This window comes from Tinamus guttatus, unplaced genomic scaffold (genome assembly GCF_059628265.1).
Source record: "Tinamus guttatus ecotype Peru unplaced genomic scaffold, ASM5962826v1 Tinamus_guttatus_pri_ptg000459l, whole genome shotgun sequence".
Classification (NCBI taxonomy): Eukaryota; Metazoa; Chordata; class Aves; order Tinamiformes; family Tinamidae; genus Tinamus; species Tinamus guttatus.
Window position 1 is genome coordinate 3235395 of NW_028288993.1, and position 22101 is coordinate 3257495.

Consider the following 22101-nt stretch of genomic DNA (forward strand, 5'->3'; position numbering starts at 1 on the left):
GAGAGTTAGGGGTAAGTTTTCAGCATGGCGAGTCTGGGATTCAGCTACACAACTCCCATTAACATCAAGGGAAACTTTATGGATAAATGCTTATCCACAGAGTGCAAATGAATCCATTAACTTGTCATCTCCATGGTCATGGAAGCTGAAATTTGTTCATAAAGGTTTTATATTGTTACAATCATGAAATAGCAATAGCAGTGTTTTTAAAACCCATGCTGGACATGAGCAGATGTTCATACACATCTTACTGTTGGATTCGGATTTGTCAGAAGGTCGCAGTTGTAACTACACCACCAGAGCAATTAATTAGTAAGTGCCAGTTTGTCAAAAGACTAATTTAAAAGGGAAGTGGCCTGAGGACTGAAACTCAGCTTCTCAGCTTCCCAACTGAAGTGTGTTGTGTATCGGAAGTGCTGCTCTGTTGATATTTTATTGGAAATATTTCTTTCTGCCCCTATATGGGTCTGGATACCAAAGAAAAAGTTACCAAAATTGCAATGAGCAGCAACACCAAAAGACTTCAGAAATTATTTCAGGAAAATGCACGGGCAGATTGTAAGGTCTGCTCTCCAGCTGTGCTTTACAGGCAGTGAGAATACTGTTGAGTTGTAGGTCTAAAGCACCAAGCCTGATGTTCTGTCTGTTAAAACACAGAAGCAGCATATTGTTCCCAGGCTTTCCTAAATGAAACGTGGCCTTTCTCATTTTGGACCCTGATGACACTTTAAGTAGTTTGTTTCTTTGATTATTTCTTTCCTGTTAGGTAGCTGCATGGAGGACCACACTGCAGTTGAAATTTAAGGCCCAGTTTTGAGTGATCCTGAGTGAAGGGGAGGTGCTGGTGTTCATTACGTCTACCAGATACAGTTGTATAGATGATAATCTCTCCATCTCCACATGTCATCTGCCTCCCACATGAAGGAGGAGCTATCCATACAGGACAAGATTCTCCAGGCCAGCAGCCTTACGGAATGAGACAGAGACCTTCTCAACAAGACTACTCCTGGAAGAGATATTTTTTTCAGCACTCTTTAAGTGGATCTAATTGAAGTGTAGATTTATAGTGTATCATTACAGAAAACATTGTCTGGTCAAGATGCTTTTCATCAGGCAGCTTGCAAAGAGATCTCATTTTGCCTGACCTGCCTTGCAGTCTAGCACGGATGAGGCCTGTCAGGCAGCCGTGAGCCTTGTGTCCCTTCCATTTGAGTGGGGCTCTGTAAAAAATAACTTACGGAAAATCTGCTTTAGCAAAATTCACGTGCAGGATCACCCGGTGACCCTTCATTTTTAGACCAACATAACCCAGAGCATAAGCACTTGGGTTTTAGGCTCCTCTGCACTTAGATTCTAAATAGTTATATATTGAATTAAGAAGCTGACTGCAAGCCTTTCAGTCCCAAGGCAACGTGCAAAGTGTGTCTTTAAGGAAAGACTCTGCACCCTACATCCACACTAGGAAATAACTTTTGATGCAAACACCCTGATGGTGGCAGCCCCTCTAAGAAGAGTAGATTAATACCTATTTTCTTAATAACTGTGCTTTCAGATGACAGCCTGAGAGTTAGACACTCGGTGTATTTTTTCTCCGAAGTAGCCTTTCAGTGTCAATGTCTATAGTAATTACAGAGACTCATAAGAGAGGCCTAGATTTATTAATAAGTTTCTTGGCAGATACACTAAAGATTACTAGCTATGTGCCTTAACATCTAATTTATTGCCCTGTGCTTTTGTTTTAAAAATAAACTCAGTCTTACAAGCACACATTGAAAATAAGGGCATGAACTGCATCTGTAATCTTGCGAGCAGCCACGCACAGAGGTGAAAAGTCTGATGAGCTTCAAGAGGAAGGATGCGTGTGTGCAGATCTGCTTGCAGGAATAGATCTAACCTATATTTATTTAGGTCTCATTACTAAAAAAACCATCCCTGTGATATTTTTGTATGTTACAGCAATGAATTCTTTAATACTTTACGTGATTATTGGTTAAAAACAAGAGAAAAAACAAAAACCTCACTCAGTAAGAGGAATTTTAATGTTTTTCACGTTAGTTTTGTTCCACTGAGCAAACAGACTATGTTAACTTGATTTAGAGTGGAGCCTAAATGTCATTGTTCGAATGTGAATTGCAGTCTTCTAAAAGTATATTTGCTTAAGGAGCAGACCTGGACTTTAGGAAACAAGAATGTTTTTACCACGAGGGACAATCTATAGAGCTTATAAAAATAGTTATTTAAGTGCACCTAGGAAATGAAAATATTTTCAGGAAAAAAAAAAAGGTCTTTAAAATAGTAAATTTAGCATGTTTATCATTCTCAACTACAGCTGATGTTTACTTGCTAACAAGAAGGTTATGAGTGAAGAGCCACCTTAAGTTGCGGGAGTCAGCTCTGGAATCTCACATGCCAAAAAGGAACAGGACTAGCCTGTACCTGGCCTAAAGGATTCGGGAGTGAAGGTGATGACAGCTAAATTATTACAAAAGGCTTCCTCCCAAGGATCGTCGTCTTTGACACTGTGAGAGGGAAGAAAGCAGCCAGCATTCATAAAGTAATAGAAATAAATCCCAAACATTAGCATTTGTGCAGCAATTTCATGGAATATTTAGTGCCACTGGAATAAAGGGTGCTCTCTGACCCTCAAACATTTTCTGCAAATGAATCCATTAGTTCCAAGCCCTTTCTCTTATCTGTACATAGGCCATTGCAGGCCTAGGTATAGCTGAGCAAGGAAAGAGGAGATGAACTGTATTTGCAGTAATGAGTGAAAAAGAGGACTTGCAATGAAAAAGTTGTTAAATGCAGCCCTACACAATGCACTTGCATTAATCAGCCAATAAATTATTGGAGCTGTAGCTCAAGCTGGATTGCTGCAAAGTGTTCCCTTCTCTTATAGGGTGGAGTTTTATAGTTCAGTCAATACTAGCTTCCGGAATGGTTTGTTTCTTAGCACATTTAAAATGTATCTACAAAGCCAACAAATTAATAAATCTTTTCCTTAATTCAATCTGCCAAGAAGTTGTTAAAACTCTGACTACTGCAGCAACCATGTTAGTGATGTAAACCAAAGGACTGGGGATTAAACAAGGATTATTGAGTGCTAAATCAATGTGTTTCCTTTTCTGGCTGTATATGTGTGGTGTGAAAGTATGGATCATTATATGAAACATGGCACACGACTGCTTGGATTAATGCTGCATGTTAAAGCGAAGCTAAGACACAAGAGTTGATGTTTATGCCTGACCATTCCGTGTGCAGTGAGCAAGGAAGAAAGCAAGACTTTTTTTCTGCTAGTTGCACTACTCTCAGATTCCAGACCGGATCCCAGTACTAGAGTATTTTTTTATCCAAATATACTTGGCTGTGTTTAATCCATGTACTGATCTTACGGGCATTCAGGAGGTTTGTTATAAAATGTGAACAAAACTGACAAGAATTAAAATCATACTGTTTTTTTGGTTCCTTTAAGCATTTCATAGTATGACATTAACATTAAAAAAAAAAAAAGAAAAAAAAAAGAAAAGTTCTGAAACCAAAGCAAAGCATCCTGCCCCCATAACACAGCGCATACGAAGATCCTGGGAATCACAAAGGCCCTTGAAGCAAACTGAGGTGCCGAGTTCTTTGTGGAAAAATGAAAGGGGTGGCAGGGAGGAAGGGTGCGCAGAGTGAGCAGAGGGTGACACGTCTGTCCTTTCAAAATTGCGAGCCAACTCATCTCACCTTCAGAAGTATTTTCTGTCACTCGCAGCCCTTTTAAAAGTGTTGGAACACAAGGAAATCCTGTAAACTGCAACATGTACTGGGAACGATATAAACACCCTGGCTAAAAATGCCTGCGTTCTCCCAGAGGAGTGTGTATTTATTGCTGTACCACAAACAGTGCCAATGTCAAATGTTGTGATGCCACTGGAGATAACAGCAGGAGGAAATGAGCTCGAAGAAGGTACATGTACTGCACAACCATCTCGGATCAGTACAGACTTGTCACAAGAGAGTGACATGGCAATGCAAGTATTTATTGTAACTATTTTTTTATATCAATTGGAAGGTCTGATCTTAAAAAATGCTGATCAGACTGAGATTACAGTTAAATGCTCTTTCTTCATAGTTCTTATTCAAAGCGTATGCAAAGTAGAGTGGCAAAATCCCAGGCACTTTCTAGACAGCAATGATTTGTTTCCTCCCAGCTGCACAGATATTGATCCTGATTACGTCCAGATCAGGAAATCTAGGGAGCCTGTTAAAGCACTGAGCCAGCCTTCTGCTCCCTAGTTCTGACCTCTCAGGCACAGGTACATCTTCCTAGTACCTTGCTGGTAATGAAAAGACCTGTTGCTCATATGAACGCTTAATGATTCTTGGATACGTATGATCTGTGGACACAGAAAAGCGCTTCGACTGCTTTTAACATAATACTGTTATCTTTTCAGATTTTTTTTTTTTGCCTCAGATGTTTTGATGGCATGCAGACTTGGCATCATGATAAATAGAGACAGTGAGTCTTTACAGTGTTATCTCTTGAGCCCATCTGGTTTGAAGTAGCTGACAACAAGCAGGAAAGGGAATAGAGTGAAAGACTCGCTTCATTTTTGCAGAAACAAAAGGTACACGAGGCAGTGTTCAAAGGAAATCAGACTGTGAGGAGGGCCTCTGTGCTCCCCTTTGCCATTCCTCACCTTAGCATGTTTGGCATGGGAAGGCTTCTGCTGTGACCCCTGCACGCTGGTGCTGGCCTGGCAAGGGGAGCTCACGGCCCTGCCAGCGGCAGCAGACACAGGCAGCGAGGCAGGAGCGCAGGAAGAGGAAGGACCGGCCAACCAATGGAATGAGCAGCAATGGGCGCAGCAAGCGAGCGGGGCGAAAACGCGAACAGCGAGGCAGAGCCCATGTCCATCAGGCAAGCTAAGGTCACCGGGAGAACTAACAGTGCAAACACTTCAGCTGAATGTGCTGCAAGCAGTGTGACATGCTGTTTATTCTGTTTTTAACTTCCTTTAGCAATTTACAGACACAGCCCAAGGACTTCAGTCTGAGTACCTGGGCACTTGTGCAATTACCCGTTTTACAGGCAGGTATAGAGCACAGCCCCGTGTCACTGCCCTGCCCACTAAAACAACCAGTGCCTTCCTTCCTTAAACCATCTTCAGTGAGAGCACGTTAGGCAGCAAAAAGAAAACACCCTCTCCAGCTAAATGCCCACTAAGAGCTGTTCATACAAAAAAAAATGGGGAAAACCCCAAGAGCAGCCTGGTAACGAGACTCCAAGGTAGAACAGAAGCAAAAGGGCACTTGCTTTGAATGAGGCAGACTGCAATGAAATGCTGATGCTCTCATGCAGGTGATGAGAGGTGTCCGTTATCAGTTACAGAATCACTCTGGGAGCATCAGCTGGAAGCTGCTCTACAAGCTTTGCATGATTTTACACCATGTAACCGCTAGTCTTGCAAATACAGGTGCTCTCTTTACCTTTAGGTCTCAAATACGACCTTTCTGGCTTTTGTTCTTGATCACTTGGTTACTAGTTCAAATTCATACATTTAACCTGAGTGATTTATTGTAATTATTTTGTATAGGCTGCTCTTCATAAACTTACTTAAAAAAAAAAATGGGAAAACATATAATTTCCCAGATGGAAAGGACACATTTATCATACTTTATTTGGATATACTTGGCTGACTATTGCATATATATGCAAAACATATGTGACATATTCAAGGCTGAATTTCATAAAATTGAAATGCTATGAAATGTGATATAATAAATATATTGCACAGACATATGTGGCCAATTTATAAAAGTATAATCTCTTTGCTAAATTTATAATAGGTCATTTCTATTAAGGTGGAGGATGGTGGATGCATTTTTCTGACTTATCTATCACATGCAGTGCTTTACATAGCCCTCCAGACGCGAGGTGGACCTTGAAAAGGAGAGATGCACATACATGGTGTGTATAGGACATGGCCGTATGTCCCAGAATTAATGTGTATCATCATAAACGGTCTCTTGCTTTTTCATTGAGAATGTGCACAATATAGTGGACTATATATATATATATATATATATGTATATGTATAATACAGTGCTTAGGGGTTTGCAAACCTCTAGCACACTAACTAGATTCACACAGACATTGGCTGTCATTTGCTTCAATAAAGAGCTAAGCACGCATCACATTCACCATAGGACCAGTAATAGCCGCCTTTGCACAGTTGTTTTCCTCTAGGTGTTTTACTCATTCTTGTAAAACATCTTACAGATTAACTAAATAAGAATAATTAAGTGAATTTTAAAAAGATACATTTGTTTACAAAAGCATACCTACATATTAGCCACTATGCTATTCGCTGACTCTTCACATACTATGTTAAAGTAACATCTAAATTAGTACTAATTGTCTTGAACAGCTGCTCCCAGATTAACATCCTCCTTCATTTATGCCTGTGCACTTTAAAGATCAGGCCTTGGTTTACTGACAGGAGTGTCTCTCTCTCAGCCCGCGCTCTTGCAGGTCTGCTCCGCGGCTCCTTGGGGACCCTTCTGAGCGGCGCAGTGCGCGACAGTCCCCTCTGGAGGGAGCCTCGGGCACGGCGGGCGCGCAGCTCCCGCGCCACCCCGGGCGTGGGCGCCGCGTCCCCCGCGCTCCGCTCCCGCCGCTCAAAGCAGCGCGCGCACCCCCGCGGGCAGCCTCTGTCCACGGAGCAACAGCGGGAAGCGCAACAAGAAGCAAAATTCCACGTGTACACACGCACACACACACGCACACACACACACCAACACACGTCTACAGACTTGGGGCAACTTCCTGAGCTCCTCACAGGTGCTAAACTGAACTGCTGCATCGGCATTGGCTTGTCCAACACAGCTTTGAGGCAGTCTCAGACAAAACGCCAGGATGCCTAACATTTCTGGTGGTCACAGGCACCATTTAGACATTTTTACATGTGCAGAATGTTACACAGCTTCTGTGACGCTAACTCTTCTCATCCGTTTCAGACCAAAGTGGTCCTGTTCACAGGTTGAAATCCACTTGCTGAAGAGAATGAGGTCTCCTTGGCAGAGGGAGGACGGCACAAGAGGAGAGGTGGCCCCCCCTGACCCTCAGCCCCACTAGCCATTGCTGGCCACAAGGGATGAACTAAGAAACCACGAGTTGGGGGAGACCCCCCACTCCCTCCAGAACATCTGCACCCACTTAAAGGGCAGCCTGGGCTAAGGGGAATTCTGACTGAATTAACGTTTCTGGGGAAATTCACACCATTATCTAGAAAGGGGCAACTACCGCAGGCAGGGGAAGCTGCCCTACTCGCACACACACGTTCCAGTTCTTGGGCCTTGCACTCAGCCCTTCCTTCCCTGCATGAGGGGCTCCTGCAGGAAACACTGCAGCAATTCAGGCCTCCCAGAGGAGCAAGGCACGTGAGAAACCAAACCCTGGGCAGGGCATGCCGAGCAACGGAGACTTGCAGCACCCCCTTTCCCTTTGCAGCAGCTCCTCACAAGCAGGTTGTGATCCCTCACCCAAAGCCTGAAGTGAAGGGTGAAGATGCCAGACTATATAAACTATTCTTGCTCATTTATAATTTTTTTTTGGTGGGGGAAGAGAAGACTATTTAAACCATCCAAGGTTGCAGCATTCCCTGTAGAGAAGTCCTGGGCTTCCTGGCAAAGGATGCAACGTGGCAGGAATAAAGGGAAACCCAGTAGGGCATGAATAGCTAAATGGTACAGGGATCTGTAGAGCGTGTGTGTGTGTGTGTGTGTGTGTGTGGTGAGGGATGAGTGTCTCTGCTCATAGCTGGCAGAAACCCGAGCATAAAAACCACTGCAGCTCCTACCAAAGGCAGGAACCTCACTGCACACAGAGATGATTTTGCAGGTGCATGTTTGTTTTTCATGATCTCATAGGTGGATCTTGCCCATCAGACCAGACTGGGATAAAACCTCCAGGGCTCAATAGTGGTGTGAACAGTCACAAAAGCTGATCCGAGCCTTTCCTGTATGGCTTTCCTGGTGGCTTCAAAATTCCTTTTCACTCTTACCACAGCCCTTGGGTCACCCTCCACCCCTCAACCCACTGTTACATGGACTGTAGCATGCAGGAGTCCATGTTATTTGCTCCCCCAGCAATGGCCGTGACCAGGTTTACATGAGTGGCTGAAGTGGCATCAACTGCCCTGGACACAAATAAGCACCTTACAGTGACCCCCCCACCTCAGCTCCACCCCAAGCAGCTCTTGAATCTCCCTGAAATCAGGCAAAGACTTCAAATAACATCCACAAAGTGTGTAAACATTATGCACAAACACTGTAAGCATATAGAAATATCACTGCTATGCTCACATCCTACAATGAATTTAGTCAGATCCATCAGGAAGAAAAAAAAATCCCAAACAAATATGTTTCTGCAAACCTGAGTTGTCTCTGGTGTTTGGTGTAAGTGATTAGGCACAGAACTCCATCGTTTCACCTGTAGATACCTAATCCTGTATTTACCCACTGGTGTAAGCGATGTGGTTCCAAATACGCTGAGCAACCAGTAAATTCAGTCTGCACCTCTGGAAATCAGTAAATTCAGCCTGCACCTCTGGAAAAAGGAGCCACACGGCTAATTTACTCTGTAGCCCTGTTTGGGAGAGACAAAGGTTGCTTAAAACCTCTGTACTTGGGTCTGTTTTATCAGCAGCTTAAATAGTGTTGTGTGTGACTTGTGGTGACCATGAGTATTGTCTGAAAATGCGGTACCCCGCAGTATTTGACTGGGACGTCAGTGATCGTATGCACTGAGTGAAGATAATCAAATCATACGGAGTTGTTTTTCAAATGAAGCTGCAATACATATAGATGAAGTATGACCTGTACATGATACATCTCAACTAACCCATTGATAGGTACATGAATTTAAAATATTTCTGCTTCTTGATGTTGCAGCTTTTCTGTAGTTTTCATAAAGCTTCTACTCCTCAATGTGTAGCAGGATCTTTTTTGTAAATGATTTGTTTGTAAGTGTTTTTCTACCCCAGTGACCCTGAGGACCACTGCTCCACAGCTAGGTAGAAGTTTTGACCTGTGATTTTCTTTAAAAAATGAACTTCATACGACCAAGGGAAGGACTTGGAGCCACTTTCTGTAAAAGCACGTGTTAGTCCTGGTCTACTGGGCTGCTCCCTCAGCTCTCGTGAGTGTGTTTGAAAAGGTCTATGGCAAATCTGTACCGAAAAGCAGCACTTCCTCGCTGGAATCGATCTGTGTTTAAAGAAAACACAAGTGCCCTGTGCCCATTTTAGGTTGGAACTCCAACCCTGCCAGTCATTGCATAATGATCGTTATAGCAGCCCCCAAACTAGGGAGAAGGGAGGGAACAGTCACGTATGAAGAGTCATTAGTTCCTCAGGTGAAACCAGTATTAAAACTACAGGTTCGTGTTCCTCCTATTTAAGTGACTTCAGCTTGTAGGGGAGCTTTAGATGGATAAACTGACAAACACACAAGTAATTAAACAAGAAAGAAAGGAGAGGAAAAGCATTTATAAATGTCACTGTCCAATGTCTTTTCAATTTAAATGTAATAAGATTATCTACACATATCTACAAATATCTACAAGTATCTACACTGTTTGCAGATATGATTCTTTGGTTGTCATGACTTTTTCCCTACACTGCAACTATCAAGGAAAAAAAAATGTTTGTATAATCTTTGAAAGAAATAATAAATATAACAACTTCATTAAACGTTTGACCAAAGCTTTGGCACTAATCAGTTTACAGATAACAAATCAAAACTCTGAAATAACAGCGGCAAAGCAACAGAGCACATCAGAGAGCCATTTCCCACTGATTAATAATAAGCACAAGGCTATTTTACATCAACCTTTCTGAGAACATTAATTATGGTTTAGTCAGACACTAAGAATTTCACAATTCACTGCAAATGTCAAATAAAATACATATTTCTTGCACAAGTCTTTTCCATGGATCCAGATATATTTTTTATAACAGAGAAAAAAAATACAGAAAATATTCGTGTTAGCCTGCATCCCTTCTTAACCCTTCCAAACAGCTTGGGAGCTTAAAGCCCGCTGCCAGAAAATGAATAAACGTCGCTATTAGCACTGTCACCTGCGTAAGGGAAGGATCGTTTTTAAAGGTGTCAGCAAACTGCTGCAGATTCTGTAGTAAAGACACACAAACATGGGTGAATAAAGAACTTTAAACGCTTTTTTTCACACGAAAAGATCAGAAAAGTGTTTATAATACTGTATACGGACACAGCTGGGGAGCTGCTCAATACCTTCTCTGAACGACACAAAAGGACTGACATTTGGGGGCACATAAAAAAAAAAAAAAAAAAAAAGCCCACTATTCAAAACACATCCCTGGAGAAACTGTGATGAACCGGGCCAACTTTTCCCCAATACGGAAAGGCTGCCGAACGAGGAAAAGAAAAAAGTACTCACCAGCTTTAAGAAGCAAGATGCAGCAAGCAGGTAGATGCAGAATAGGTGCTTAAGGACTACTGTAGTTTGGGTCAACCAAATATAAGGGGTGAGGCGTTCGGGGGAAAAAAAAAAAAAAAAAAAAAAAAACCCTGAAGTTCCTCTAAAAGGCACCTCTGGAGGGCGGCACCGGGAGCCCCGCGGGACGCGGCCGGGCACAAACTGCTGCCGAGCGGACACGGTCTGGACGCGGCGGCATCCCCCCCACACCCGGGCTCGCTGCTTGACATTAGTAGTATCAACTGTCGCAAAAAGAAGCTGTGGACGGCTGTGCTCTTAGACACATGCTCTTCTCAACAGCTCAAAAAAAAAAAAAAAAAAAAAAAAGGTTTTGTCGTTAAGCTGCCCCCATGAACCCTAAACCTTACGGACGGGTCAGCAACGGGAAGATTTTGTGGCTTATATTTCTTACAGCACTTGAGATCCAAAGTGTTCCCTTAGGTTAAACTGTTTCCAGGATCCTAGAAGAACCGGGTCAGCTGTGAACGAGGCCAAGGTAAAGGACAAACTTAAATGAACACAGGCTAAATTACAGTGCAGCCCTGGGGGCCGTGGCTGCCCGCGTCCGGTGTGAGCTGGCGGCCAACCCCGCAGCACTGCCCCGTCCTACTACGTGTTAATGTAACACACTCCCCTGGCCGGGAGGCTCGTGCTGCCCGAAGTGGTGGCACCACCAGATCTCCCCTGCCAAAGCCAGGCAGGTGAGTGGAGGAGACCCGCGGATGGCAAGCAGCGCTGCCGGGGCCGGGCTGGGGCGCTGGCCGCCGGCCGAGTCTCGGGCAGTTCACCTCACAGCCGCCACCGCGCTCGCCTCGGCGCCACCGGCTGCAACCTACCCGCTTCCCAAGGGCCCTGCCGCCCTCATCGCCCAACTCAGCACGGAGGTGGGACGGGGCGTCCGCCAGAACACGGCGGCGGGGTTAGAGAAAAGGGAGATAACGACATATGGCTTCATTTATCAAAGTGCAGCTGCGGGTCACGCAGCGATGGCGAGCGCCCCGCGTGCCGCCCGCCGCCCTCACAGCCCGGCGCGGGGGCGGGGGCGGCCGGGCCCCCGGCTCCCTGCGATTGGGCTCTCCGATTGTCGCTCGAGTCGAGCCGCCCTATCAGCTCGCTCGCGAGGCGGGAAGAGAAGGAAAGGCGGGAAGAAGCGAAGAACGGCAACGGCCGTAACGGTCTCAACGGTCGCGGCCGCTGCTAGTCTCTCGCCGGGGCGGCGGCGTTATCTGGGCCCGTAGTCGTAGCTGGCGGGGGCGCCGGCCGACGAGTACATGTTGGCGGCAGCCGCAGCCGCCGCGGCCGCCGCGTTCATGTGGTGGTGATGGTGGTGGTGGTGGTAGGTGTGGCCGCGGATGCCGGGCAGCGGGTAGGGCGCGGGCCGGCTCTTGGCCCCCAGGTAGTGGTCGTAGGCGGCGGCCGGCGGGTACTTGTAGGGGTGGTGGTGCAGCGGCTCCGAGGCGGCGGGCTCCAGGCGCAGTTCGTGGTGAGGGGGGCTCGGCCGGCCGCCCCCGCCGCCGCCGAGCGGCACGAGGCCGCCGCCCGCGCCGCCGCCGCCGGGCAGCGCGGGGCTGAGCACGCGCGACATGAGCTGCTGGTGCGCGGCGTCGCCGTGCAGGGGCGTCCCGCCCGCCGCCTCCCGCTCGTAGTCCCGCCGGCCCTCGGCGCCATCTGCAAGGGGAAAGCGAAGGGGACACGGCGTGAGCGCCCGCCCTGCCCGCGCCGCGGGGCCGCGGTGGGAAGCGGGCCGGGGGGCAGCACCTTCCCATTGCCACGAACGGGGCTGGACGGGCTGGCGAGTCTCTGCACGCCCGGGATTTTTGCAATTGTGTAACGCTAAACAAATACAAACTTCCTTTTTTTTTTACGAGCCCGGAGCGGAGAGGAAAGGCCTCCGGTTGTCTCGGCAGTTGTTTCTCTGAGCAGGGGGGAAGCAGGCGAGGGGCAGGGCTGTGCTGCCGAGCCGCCTGCGGCTCCCGCAGGGCAGTGGGCACAACAACACGGTGCAAGCAGCCCGCACCACCTCCCTGCCCGAAAAGCTAAACTCAGCCCAAAACTCTGAAATAGGACACTAAAAGGAAAAGATGTTTTAAATAATCTCGCTGCTTCCCTCGTTTAATTACAACAACAAAACAATAGTGAGTGTTTGGACCTAATAAGAGTGACTGGCACTAAGAAGATGTCTATTTTTGAAATAAAAATAGGTGCCAGGGCAAAGCTTTTAGCCATGGGAACACATGGGACTATGTGCCCACTGCAGGTGGCCATGCTCCAGTGGTGCAAGCAAGGCTGGCTCCCAGCACACATGTGGTGCGGGCTGCACGGCCTGGGCAAGGGCGGGAGGCAGGCCCGGCTGCTCGTGGCTCACCTTTCTCCGTCCCATTCTGGTGCGCAGGGGAAGACACCGGGTTCCGGGATCTGGCAAACGCGCTCATGAGAGGCAGGGCACCGGGCCTGTGATTCCTGGGCCTGGAAGAGGAGAAGGGATACAGAGCTATTGCTCCAGCTGAATGGGCACATGCATGCATTGCTGTGGCTGGTGAGCGAGGCCTGACCCAGAGCTCGCTCAACATGATACACGTCCTGTATAAATGCGAATTGGGCAGCATGTGCAAAACTGGGGGCGAGAGGGGGCTCATTGTGGTCAGCAGAAGCAGCCTTACCAGTCTTCGGGGTCACAGTCTCTGAATCCCTTGGCAAAAGGGTTGCTGGCGATCTTGAGCTGCGTGATCTGTAAGAAAAAGCAGAGAACAGCCCGTGAGTGTCACACATAGGGCTCCTGGTTAGGTGACAGGTTTGTCTCTGATCAGACGTTTGTGGTCAGTTGTTCCCGGTGTTAGTAGGGTCCCAGGTGGCATGGGGAGCTGCGGTGCCACTGGGGCACACTGCTATCGAGCACAAACGTGCTTTCCCTCCGCCGGAAAACACGGGGTAGGACACTACCTAATAGTCCAAGTCGAAGAGAGAGGCAGCCCGAATCGGCTGCAAAAGCTGTGTAAATGCACTTGTAAGAAAATGCCACATTATATGGGTCACCACTGGAGCAGCTAAGACAAATCACTGGATAAATCATACTTATGTATTTATTTAATTCGCCAAGGAGAAGACAGGACTTTTTCTATATTTAAGCAAATCCACGGATAAAGTATGTGATTGTGAGTTTCCGGAATGGGTTGAAAAACAAACTTTAAGCCCCTCAGTGACAGTTCCAGCCTTAGAGGTCAAACTGATAGAAAGCAGGAGAGAAAGAGCAGCTGTCCGGAGCCATCAGGCAAATGCCAGCCGGGGCGGGACTCGGAGCCCCTTAAAGGCGCAGCCGGCCCAGGCCCTGCGGGGAGGTCGCGCGCTGTCCGAGCCCCGTTCTGGGGACCCCCTCGGGAGCGCTTTGCTCGCAGCTATTGCGAGAAGCGGCCCCACCGCCGCCTGCCACGAGCGAGTGAGTGCGGGGCGGCCGAGCCGCTGAGCCCCTCGCAGGGGCCCGCACGTCGATGCGGAGCAGGGACCGGTCTCCAAGCAGCGCTGAGAAACCCTGCGCTGAAACCGCCTTTGCAGTCGCGGCCGCGGTTGCTGCTCTTTACATTACCCTGACGCGATTTAAAGAAGCGGGAGGATTAGCCGCTGCTTGAAATCCGCCCGGGATTAGGGGAGAGGGAGTTGTGTCGTGTGCCCCCCTGGCCCCGATACAATTTTGTTGTGCTGAGGAACAGCCCGAGAGGAAGGGAGGGCGGGAGCCCGAGAAGTAAAATCGCAGGTTTATCCACACGAGCTGTGAGCGGCTCTGGGCGGTGGGGAGCCCCTCAGCTCCCAGCTCGTCGGCTCTCGGCTTGACATGAGCAAAGTGTCCCCCGGGCTGCCCAGGACCCCGGCCGGCAGCGCCGGCGCTTCGCGCTGTGCGCGAGGGCGGCCCCGCCGCAGCGCCCAGGCTATCGAGTTCCCCTGCCCGCAATGCATTCAGCAGATGGGCACCGGGAGCAGCAGGAGGGAACACGCTCCTGAACACGCTCAGCACCGCCGGGCACCCACTGCCCGGCCCCCTCAGCCCGGCACGGGGACCGAGCAGCCCCACGCGCCGCCGCTGTGGCCGGTGCCTGCACTGGGCTCTTTGCCCCCCCGGAGCCCCGGCCCCACTCACCCGGTGGTTTTGGTAGGCGGTCACGGCCGTGAAGCGCGTCTCTTCGAAGACGAAGGTTTTAAAGTTCTCCTCGGCGTATTTCTCGCTGTCTTTCCGGGGGTCCACGTAGACCACGTGAAAACGCGGCTGGTATCTGTGCATGGAGTTCAAAATGATCTGAATGATAAAACGAGCAATGAGACAATAACTGATCCAGGCGGAGCATGGAGAGCGCAGCGCGCAGCCGGGGCGCGGGCAGGGCCCCCGCGGCACCCCGGCCACCTCTCCCGCCCCTTTCCCCGGGACCCCTGGGACACTTACGTGCCCGTTGTCGTCTAGCAGGTTGTTGGTGAGCTTGAGCTTATCGAAGGAGACGATCTGCTTCATCCACTGCGCCCCTTTGGCCGGGGAGTCGGGGTGGTAGTGCACCCTGCCGGGGGTGGCGGGGTCGGCCTTCCCGGCCACGAGCCACGAGGAGCTGTGGAACGCGTATCTGCCGCGGGGACAGAGGCGTGAGCGGCGGCCCCGGGCAGCTCCCGCTTCCCAAGGAAACGGGCGGCACGGGCGCTTCCCGACAGCCGCCCGCGAGCTGCGTGTGTAGGGGGGGAAATCGCATTTTATCAGCTCGCCCATGGCGCTTGCCGCGAGGGGTCTGCGGGATGGGGGAAACTTACAGCTAACCTGCGCGGAGTCGGGAGAGAAGCCGCAAATGCTCCTCTCCCTCTACAAAAACGAAAAAAAAAAAAAAAGGTGAAAGGGGGCCCTCTATACGGTAATATTTTGGCTCTAAGTGAAGAGTGGAAATTTATGCGCAGCTTAATAGCAGTTCCAGAGTTAGCAGTCTTGTTTCATTCTTTCAAAGTACGTATTCAACAGTAACGTCTAAAACAGAGAAACCAATCTTCTATACACGTGTTTACTTTAAACGCCGGTGTTTGCACAGGGGGAATTAGACACCATTGGGTTCGAGCAGAAGCATTGCTTTTTAAAGATATACTCAATTGGATGTTATATACCCCACTTCCCTTGACAAGCAAACATTTCTAGGACGCCCTGAGAATTTGGATATCTGTCTAAATATTTGTAGAGCGGACCCCGATCCATTGGCGCGCTCCTACCAGGCGGCCCGCCCTGTGAAGCCCGCAGCATAAGGGCGTCTTTACCGGGAAGGCGCGCGGAGCGGCCCGCTGCACTGCCGCGGGGAACCGGGACTCTCTGAGGGACAAATCCCGCTCTCCTCCCCCAAACCCGCGGCCCCCGAACGCCCCACGGTGCCCCCTGCTCCGCCCGCCGAGCACCGGCGGGTTTTGGAGGTGGGGACGTCCCAGGTGCAACGGGGACAACCTGCCCCCGCGTGGATGCTGTGCCCGTCCCGTCCCGCCGTTGTGCGAAGTCCGGGGGGTCGCGGCGGCTCCGCGCTCGTCCCCGCGCTCGTCCCCGCACTACTCGCCGCGGTACTTGCCGGTATCGCTTGTCATCCACTGGGACGAAATCCATGAGGAGCATGTAGTCCGCCATGGGGTCCATGCCGAAGATCTTCACCTGGAACGTGGGGAACATGCGCCTGGCACGGAGAGAAGCGGGGAGATGAGCGCGGGGCGAGCGCTGCCCCGGGGGGCTCCCCGCGCGGAGCCCCAACCCTCCCCGCCGCGGGGCTCCGCGCTCCCCGCGCGCTGTCCAGGACCCCCGCGCCGGCGCAGGGACAGGGCGAGCGGGGGCAGCGGTGCCCGCTCAGCCCCCAGGAGCCTCCCAAAGGATGAGCGGGGTGGCTCGTGTCGCACACGCAACCCCCCGTCACCTCGGGCTGCATTGGTGCGAGGGAAGAACGCGCTGCCGCCTTCTCCTTGCAGAGGGGAGACACGAGTGGAAGAGTTTCGTTTCCTGCCTTTTCCCACCTTCGAAGCTCCCGGGAGCGGAGCACCGGGCCGCCCTGGCCCGCGAACCCGGTGCCTGCGGTGCGCAGGGCGCCCGGCACCCACAGCGAGGCCCTTCCCGTCCCGTTTCGTTGCCGTCTGTTCCCAACAGAACCCCCGCGTCCCCACCTCGCTGAGATATGTTTTTTTTTTTTTTTTTTCAGAGGGGCTTCGCGCGAAAAGCGAAAGCACATGGAGCCACCGGGACGTTTCTGCACGGGCCGCGCTGAATATGCACCCTCTTCTAGCGTCTCGTTATGGCTTCGCTTTTCTTTGATATATCCTTAACCGCGAGGGAAACCCCAACAGGAGGCACTGCAGCAAGGAGGTCTGAACCCGCTAAAAAAACCAAACCCACAAAATGCCCCCGAAAAACCAACCGAGCCGGGCCATGCGTGACCCCCGGCCCTGCGCGGGCCGCCGCGCCGGGCCCGCTCCGCCTTCCCCTGCGCTGTCGGGGTTGCGCTGCTGCCGCTTCCCCCGCGCAGAGGCTGCCCGTGCCCGGGCACAGCCGCCGCGGCTCCGGCTCCGCGGCCGCGCAGCTCCTTCCGTCCCGGCGCTGCCGGGCAGCTCCGGCTCCCTCTCCGTAACGCCTTAGCAAACCCCGGAGAACATTTCCAGGCGCCTTTTTTGTTATTATTATTTTTTTGTTATTATTATTTTTAAAGGTGTAAAGGCCCCCATTAGCTCCAGTTCCGGCGTTTCTTGTTTTAAAACGCAGTTTTAAAACAAACAGCCCACGTTGATAAGACCCACCTAGACAAACAGCAGGGCCAGCCGGAGGCGCGGGCAGAGGAGGCTTCGCAGCGTCTTCCCCGCGCCTTTTCCTGCTCCTTTCACCCCGCTTTATTTTATTTTTTGTTTGTTTTTTACTCGCCTACCCGGAGATTTGTCCGTGTCATTAAATAAACGAACAGGACGAGAATAAAAAATACACAAATAAATAAATATAAGCTCGCGGCTTGATCAGGTTAGTTCCCTTCCGTGACCATTTGCGAGTGGGCTCCTGCAGCCCTCCCGCTGTCCCGGCAGGGACGAGGAACCCGCACCGGGCGACTCGTGTTTGCAGGGAGCCGCCGCGGCTCCTTCCGCCGCAGGAGGCGGCGCGGGGCGGGCGCGGGGCTGGGGCCGCGCGGGGCTCTTCGCTGCGGGAAATCGCGCCCGGGCGCCTGCACCAACGCGCCGCGGCCCCGGCCCTCCGGCGGCTGCTCCTCCACCGAACACCGCAGTGAAAATTATTATTTTTAATAGCAAACTGCTTTTTTTTTGAATGTGCAGTAAACAAACATACTTATTTCTCCCACCTCCAGGAGCCTCAAACGCGCCGCAGGCAGCAGAGCGCGGGCCCGCGGCAGCAGCGGTGCTGGGCCCTTTGGGAGCGGGGCCCAGGCTGCTCCCTCGTTCCCCCAGGCACCACGGTCCTTCCCGCGCCCATAGAGAGCGATCACCGGGAAAACAGATATATTTCTTTTCCAATTATTTATTTTTCCTCTCTCCCCGTATCGCTTTAAATCAAGGGAACAAGACAGCGCCTGAGCAGCGCAGCCGGCACCCGGGAAGCAGCGTCCCTATCCCGCAACGAGCACCCGCAGGAAAGGCGCTCCCAATTACACGCGCTTAATTAACATGCCTAATTGGGCCCCCTTTCCTTCCCCCAGCTGTTTTGCTCATTTCTAACGCAGTCGGAGCAGCCGCTTCCTTTGTTCCCAGCCAGGAGCGGGCCCGGCCGCCGAGCAGGGCCGGGCCCGGCCGAGCTCGTTATTCGATAGTCGGGAAACGCGATGTCCCTGAGGTTGGAGGTGTAAAACAGGCAGAACCGGGGCCTGTTTGCAGTCTTCGCCGAAAGGGAAAAATTCGTCCCCGCGATAAAAGCAACTCTCCTAACCGCGGGATTTCGGAGTTGTTTTTCCCTTGCTCCTGGCTGCCCCTCCGGGAAAGACCGTGCCCTTGGAGCGGGGTAACGAAAGCCAAAGGCGCCCGGCAGCGCCGGCGCAAGGAGTGTTTTTAGCGTGGATAAAACGCTCCGCGGAGCCCGCAACGCGGTCCGGCTTCCCGCTCCGCGAACGGCCGCGCTTGCTCCTCGCCCCCAGGCCGCTCTCTGCTCCGCACCCCCCGCGCCTCCACTCAGCCACAACGCGCAGAAACGGGGCGATCAAATGGCCGCAGCGCCGGGGCCGCCGCGGGGCCTCTGCCGGGCTCCGCACTGACCTGCCGGCCTTAGTGACGATCATCTCGGTGCCCAGCTGGTTGAACTCGTCCCACAGCGCCTTCATCTCCAGCTGCACGCTCACGTTGGCCACTTTGGGGTTCTTCTTCACGGGCGCCTTGGTGGCGGCGGGCGGCCCCGCCGAGCAGCCCGAGACGGCGGCGGGGCCCGCGGCTGCGCCCCCCCCGGCGCCCTCGGGCGGCTCCGGGCCGGGGGGCGGCGGGTTGGCCCCGGCCGCCGCGAAGGGGTAGCCGTGCTGGGGCGGCGGGTGCGGGTGCTGCGGAGCCGGGCAGGGCTCGTAGTGCGGCGGCTCATGCTGTCCGTACGGGTCCCCCGGGGAGGGGGAGAGGTGGTACCCCCCGGAGGCGTTCAGGCTGCTCAGGCTGTTGGCCGTGAAAGCTGCAACATCGCAAAAATGGGACAGCTGGGTGAGCCAGGGGCTGGAGATAGCTGAAATCATTCCAAAAACAGGCGGTCAGGGCTCGGCTCCGGCTCTCGCTTCTTCTCCCCCCGCCAGCCTCGGCGCACCCCCCGCCCGTCGCTCCGCTCCGCGCAGCTCCGCGGGGCGCCCTCCGCCTCCTCTGCTGCCCGCGCCCGGCCCAGCGGGGCCCTCCCCCTTTCCGCTCCGCTCCCCCCGGGCAGGCGGGGAGCTCGCAGCTCCCGCCGCTGCTGCGGCTCCCCCTCACACTACTTTATTTTTTCTCTTTCTCTCTCTCTCTCTCTCTTTTTAATTTCTTTTTTTTTCTTCTTTGCAAACCCGAGAGATCTGCCAGGGGCCGCGGTGGCACAGAGCCCACGTTATCTCTGCAGGCCTCCCTCGCGGCACACGAATTGGGACAAAACAAACTCCCCCTTAGCCCCTTCCCCCGAAAAAATAAAACTCAAGGAGAGATAGAAGGAAAAAAAAAAGGAAAAAAAAAAGGAAAGAAACCGGTTCTTTTTTCTGTGTAACCAGGGTGCTGCAGGTAACGTCCCGAGCCGCGGGGACGTGGCTGGGAGGGGAGGCGGGACTGGTTTGGCAGAACCCCCTTTCCTTCCCAGCGCCTCCGAGCCGTGCAGGGGACAGGGACGGAGCGAGGCTGGCTCCGCGCAGCGCGGGGCGAACCCGGGCGTGTGACACCCCCGGCGGCGGCCTCGGGTCCCCCCTGCCCGGAGCTGAGACGCTTCCCGGGGGCCGCGGGGGTCTCTCGGCGCCGGTGCCCGGCGCGGCGGCGGCCGCAGAGGCGCGGGCGCCCTCGGAGGATGCTCGGGCAGCGCGGGAGCCGCGGCGAAGCCCGAACGGGAACAGGCAGTGGGGCCCCGGCAGCTTGGAAGCAGCAAAATCCTCGGCAAAACGGGGGCCGGGGGGGATGATGCCGGAGCGGGGTGTAGGGCGCTGCGCGGCGGCACCCACCTTCCATGTCCCTGGTGACGGTGCTGAAGTGCATCTTGTGCGGGCGGGCGGGCTTGGTGCGGCCACCGCGGCCGCGCTCCTCCAGCGCTTCCTTCCCTGCCTGCTCGGCGGCGGCGGCGACTGAAATCAGAGAGGCGATACTGAAAGCATTTGCCTTGGGAGACAGAGGGCTGTTTTCGTCCATAGGGGAGACACCAATGCAGGAGCAGCAGCCGCAGCAGCCTCCCACCACGAGCCCCCCCTCCCACCCCCTCACTCCCCTCCTTTCTACCGCACCATCCAGGGAGGTGCGAGCGAGACCCCCCTCCTTCCAGAAAGGGGGGGGAGAGGGAAACGGAAAAAAAAAAAAAAAAAAACCGCAAACCCTCTTCCCTGGCTCGGGAAGAGCGTCGAGGAGCAAGGAACTTCCCCGGGGCCCTTTGCAGACAGCCCCAAGCACCGAGGCGGCCTGATCGAGCCCTGCCCGAGAGAGGGAACGGAAGGGGGAGAAAACCAACGCAACCGATTTATCCCGGGGCTCCTAGTTTCTCTCCCCCCCAGCCTCTTTCCTTGCGATTTATTAATTTATTTTCTCTCTTCCCTCCCCTCCAACCGCCACCTCCTGCTTCTGCCCCCCCTTCCCGGCTGCACGTAGGGAAAGTGGCTCCCTGAGAGGCGCTTCCCCGCATCCAGGGGCTGGGAGGCGTCACACGGAGGCCGGGGTGAGGGGGCTTCCCCGCAGCAGCGGCGGCGAAAGCGAAGTGAAACTGCAGCCGCGACGATGTCAAAGGGCTGGGGAGGCCCTTCCCCGCCTCCCGGGCACGGCGCGGGCCGCCGGGGAGGGCTGTGCGCCGGGGCGGGCGGCGGGGCCGCCGGTGTCAATCAGGGCGGCGGGGAGCCGGCCGGCGGGGAGGGAAGGGAAGAGCCGAGCGCGCCGGGCCCCGCGTCACGCTGCGGATGTCCGGGACCGGCCAGGGGCATCGCTCCCGTGCTGCGGCCCCGGGGCTTGGCAGCCCGCACCTCGATGCGACAGCGAGGAGCACCTCCTTGCACCACCAACCCCCCCCCAAGTCACAAGCAGGCGCCGGACCATTTCCTTGGGCGGAAAAAAAAAAGAAGTAAAATAAAAAAGCGGAGAAAACGGAAGCAAACGGCGCGGTGGCGGGCGAGCCGTGTGCGGGCACCTGTCTGCCCGGTGCCGGGCGGTGCGGGAAGGCCGGGCCCGTCGTTGGCCCGCCGAGGCGCTACTCACCGGGCGGCAGCGGCCCCTCCGAGAGCCGCGGCGTCCCCCGGGCCCGTCCTCCGCATGGGCAGCCGGTGCGGTGGCCGCCGGGCCCGTCGCGCTCCCTGCGGGCGGGCGGCAGCCGCGAAGTGCCCGGGGAAGGGCCCCGACGGGGCGGGCGGAGCCGGTGGCTACGGCCGCGACGGGGGTTGCATAACGCGAGCGATGCGCCGGGAGCCGCGGCGAGGCGCGGGTTATATATAGCTGCCCCGTGTGTAGCCTGCGGGGCTTGATTCTTCTGTTGAAATATTATCTTTGGATGCGGTAAAAATATTTGCAAAGAAAAATCTAGACTCCTCGCGCATATTTGAGCATATGTTCTCGCAGCTCAAGGCACACGGGCAGAATGGGGCATGGGCTCTTGGCGCTGCTCGCTCCCTGCCCTGGTGCTGCCAAGGGAAGGGCACCGCTCTCGGCTTCCCACAACGGCCCCCGGGAGGGGATTTCGTTGGGAAAGCGCGGGGCGAAACGGCCGGAGCAGTGCGGGAAGCGCAGGAGACGCGGCCGGGCTGCAGAGGGGTCCTGCCCGCTGCGTCCTCTCCGCGCAGCGCCCGAGGAAATTTCCCCCCCTCGGGAATGAAGAGAAGTCCCGTTTCCCGGCGGGTGCTGCCCGTGCTCGGGGCAGCCCCGGGTCGCATTCCCGGTCTCTCCCTCTGCTTTCCACTCGTAAACCCGCGCTGGTGCGGGAAGGCAGCAAGGAGAGAAGCCCCCTCGACCCC

The 22101-nt window shown here is 53.5% G+C and overlaps 1 protein-coding gene across 2 annotated transcripts; it reads right to left on the reverse strand.

The window, feature by feature from the left end:
- Positions 1 to 11722: 11722 nt before the first annotated feature.
- Positions 11723 to 20471, reverse strand: TBX1 (T-box transcription factor 1). 2 transcript variants are annotated; one of them, XM_088532211.1, is made up of 9 exons: positions 20122 to 20367; positions 18967 to 19127; positions 18731 to 18930; positions 16072 to 16173; positions 14931 to 15102; positions 14631 to 14786; positions 13162 to 13229; positions 12867 to 12967; positions 11723 to 12169 (listed from the first exon to the last, which is right to left on the reverse strand). In XM_088532211.1, exons 1-9 carry the CDS (start codon positions 20303 to 20305, stop codon positions 11724 to 11726), a joined length of 1590 nt encoding a protein of 529 aa, XP_088388337.1. In that variant the 5' UTR covers positions 20306 to 20367; the 3' UTR covers position 11723. The 2 variants fall into 2 exon arrangements, with proteins under 2 accessions (XP_088388337.1, XP_088388338.1); XM_088532212.1 differs by having other exon boundaries at positions 18731 to 19178; positions 20122 to 20471.
- Positions 20472 to 22101: the final 1630 nt, after the last annotated feature.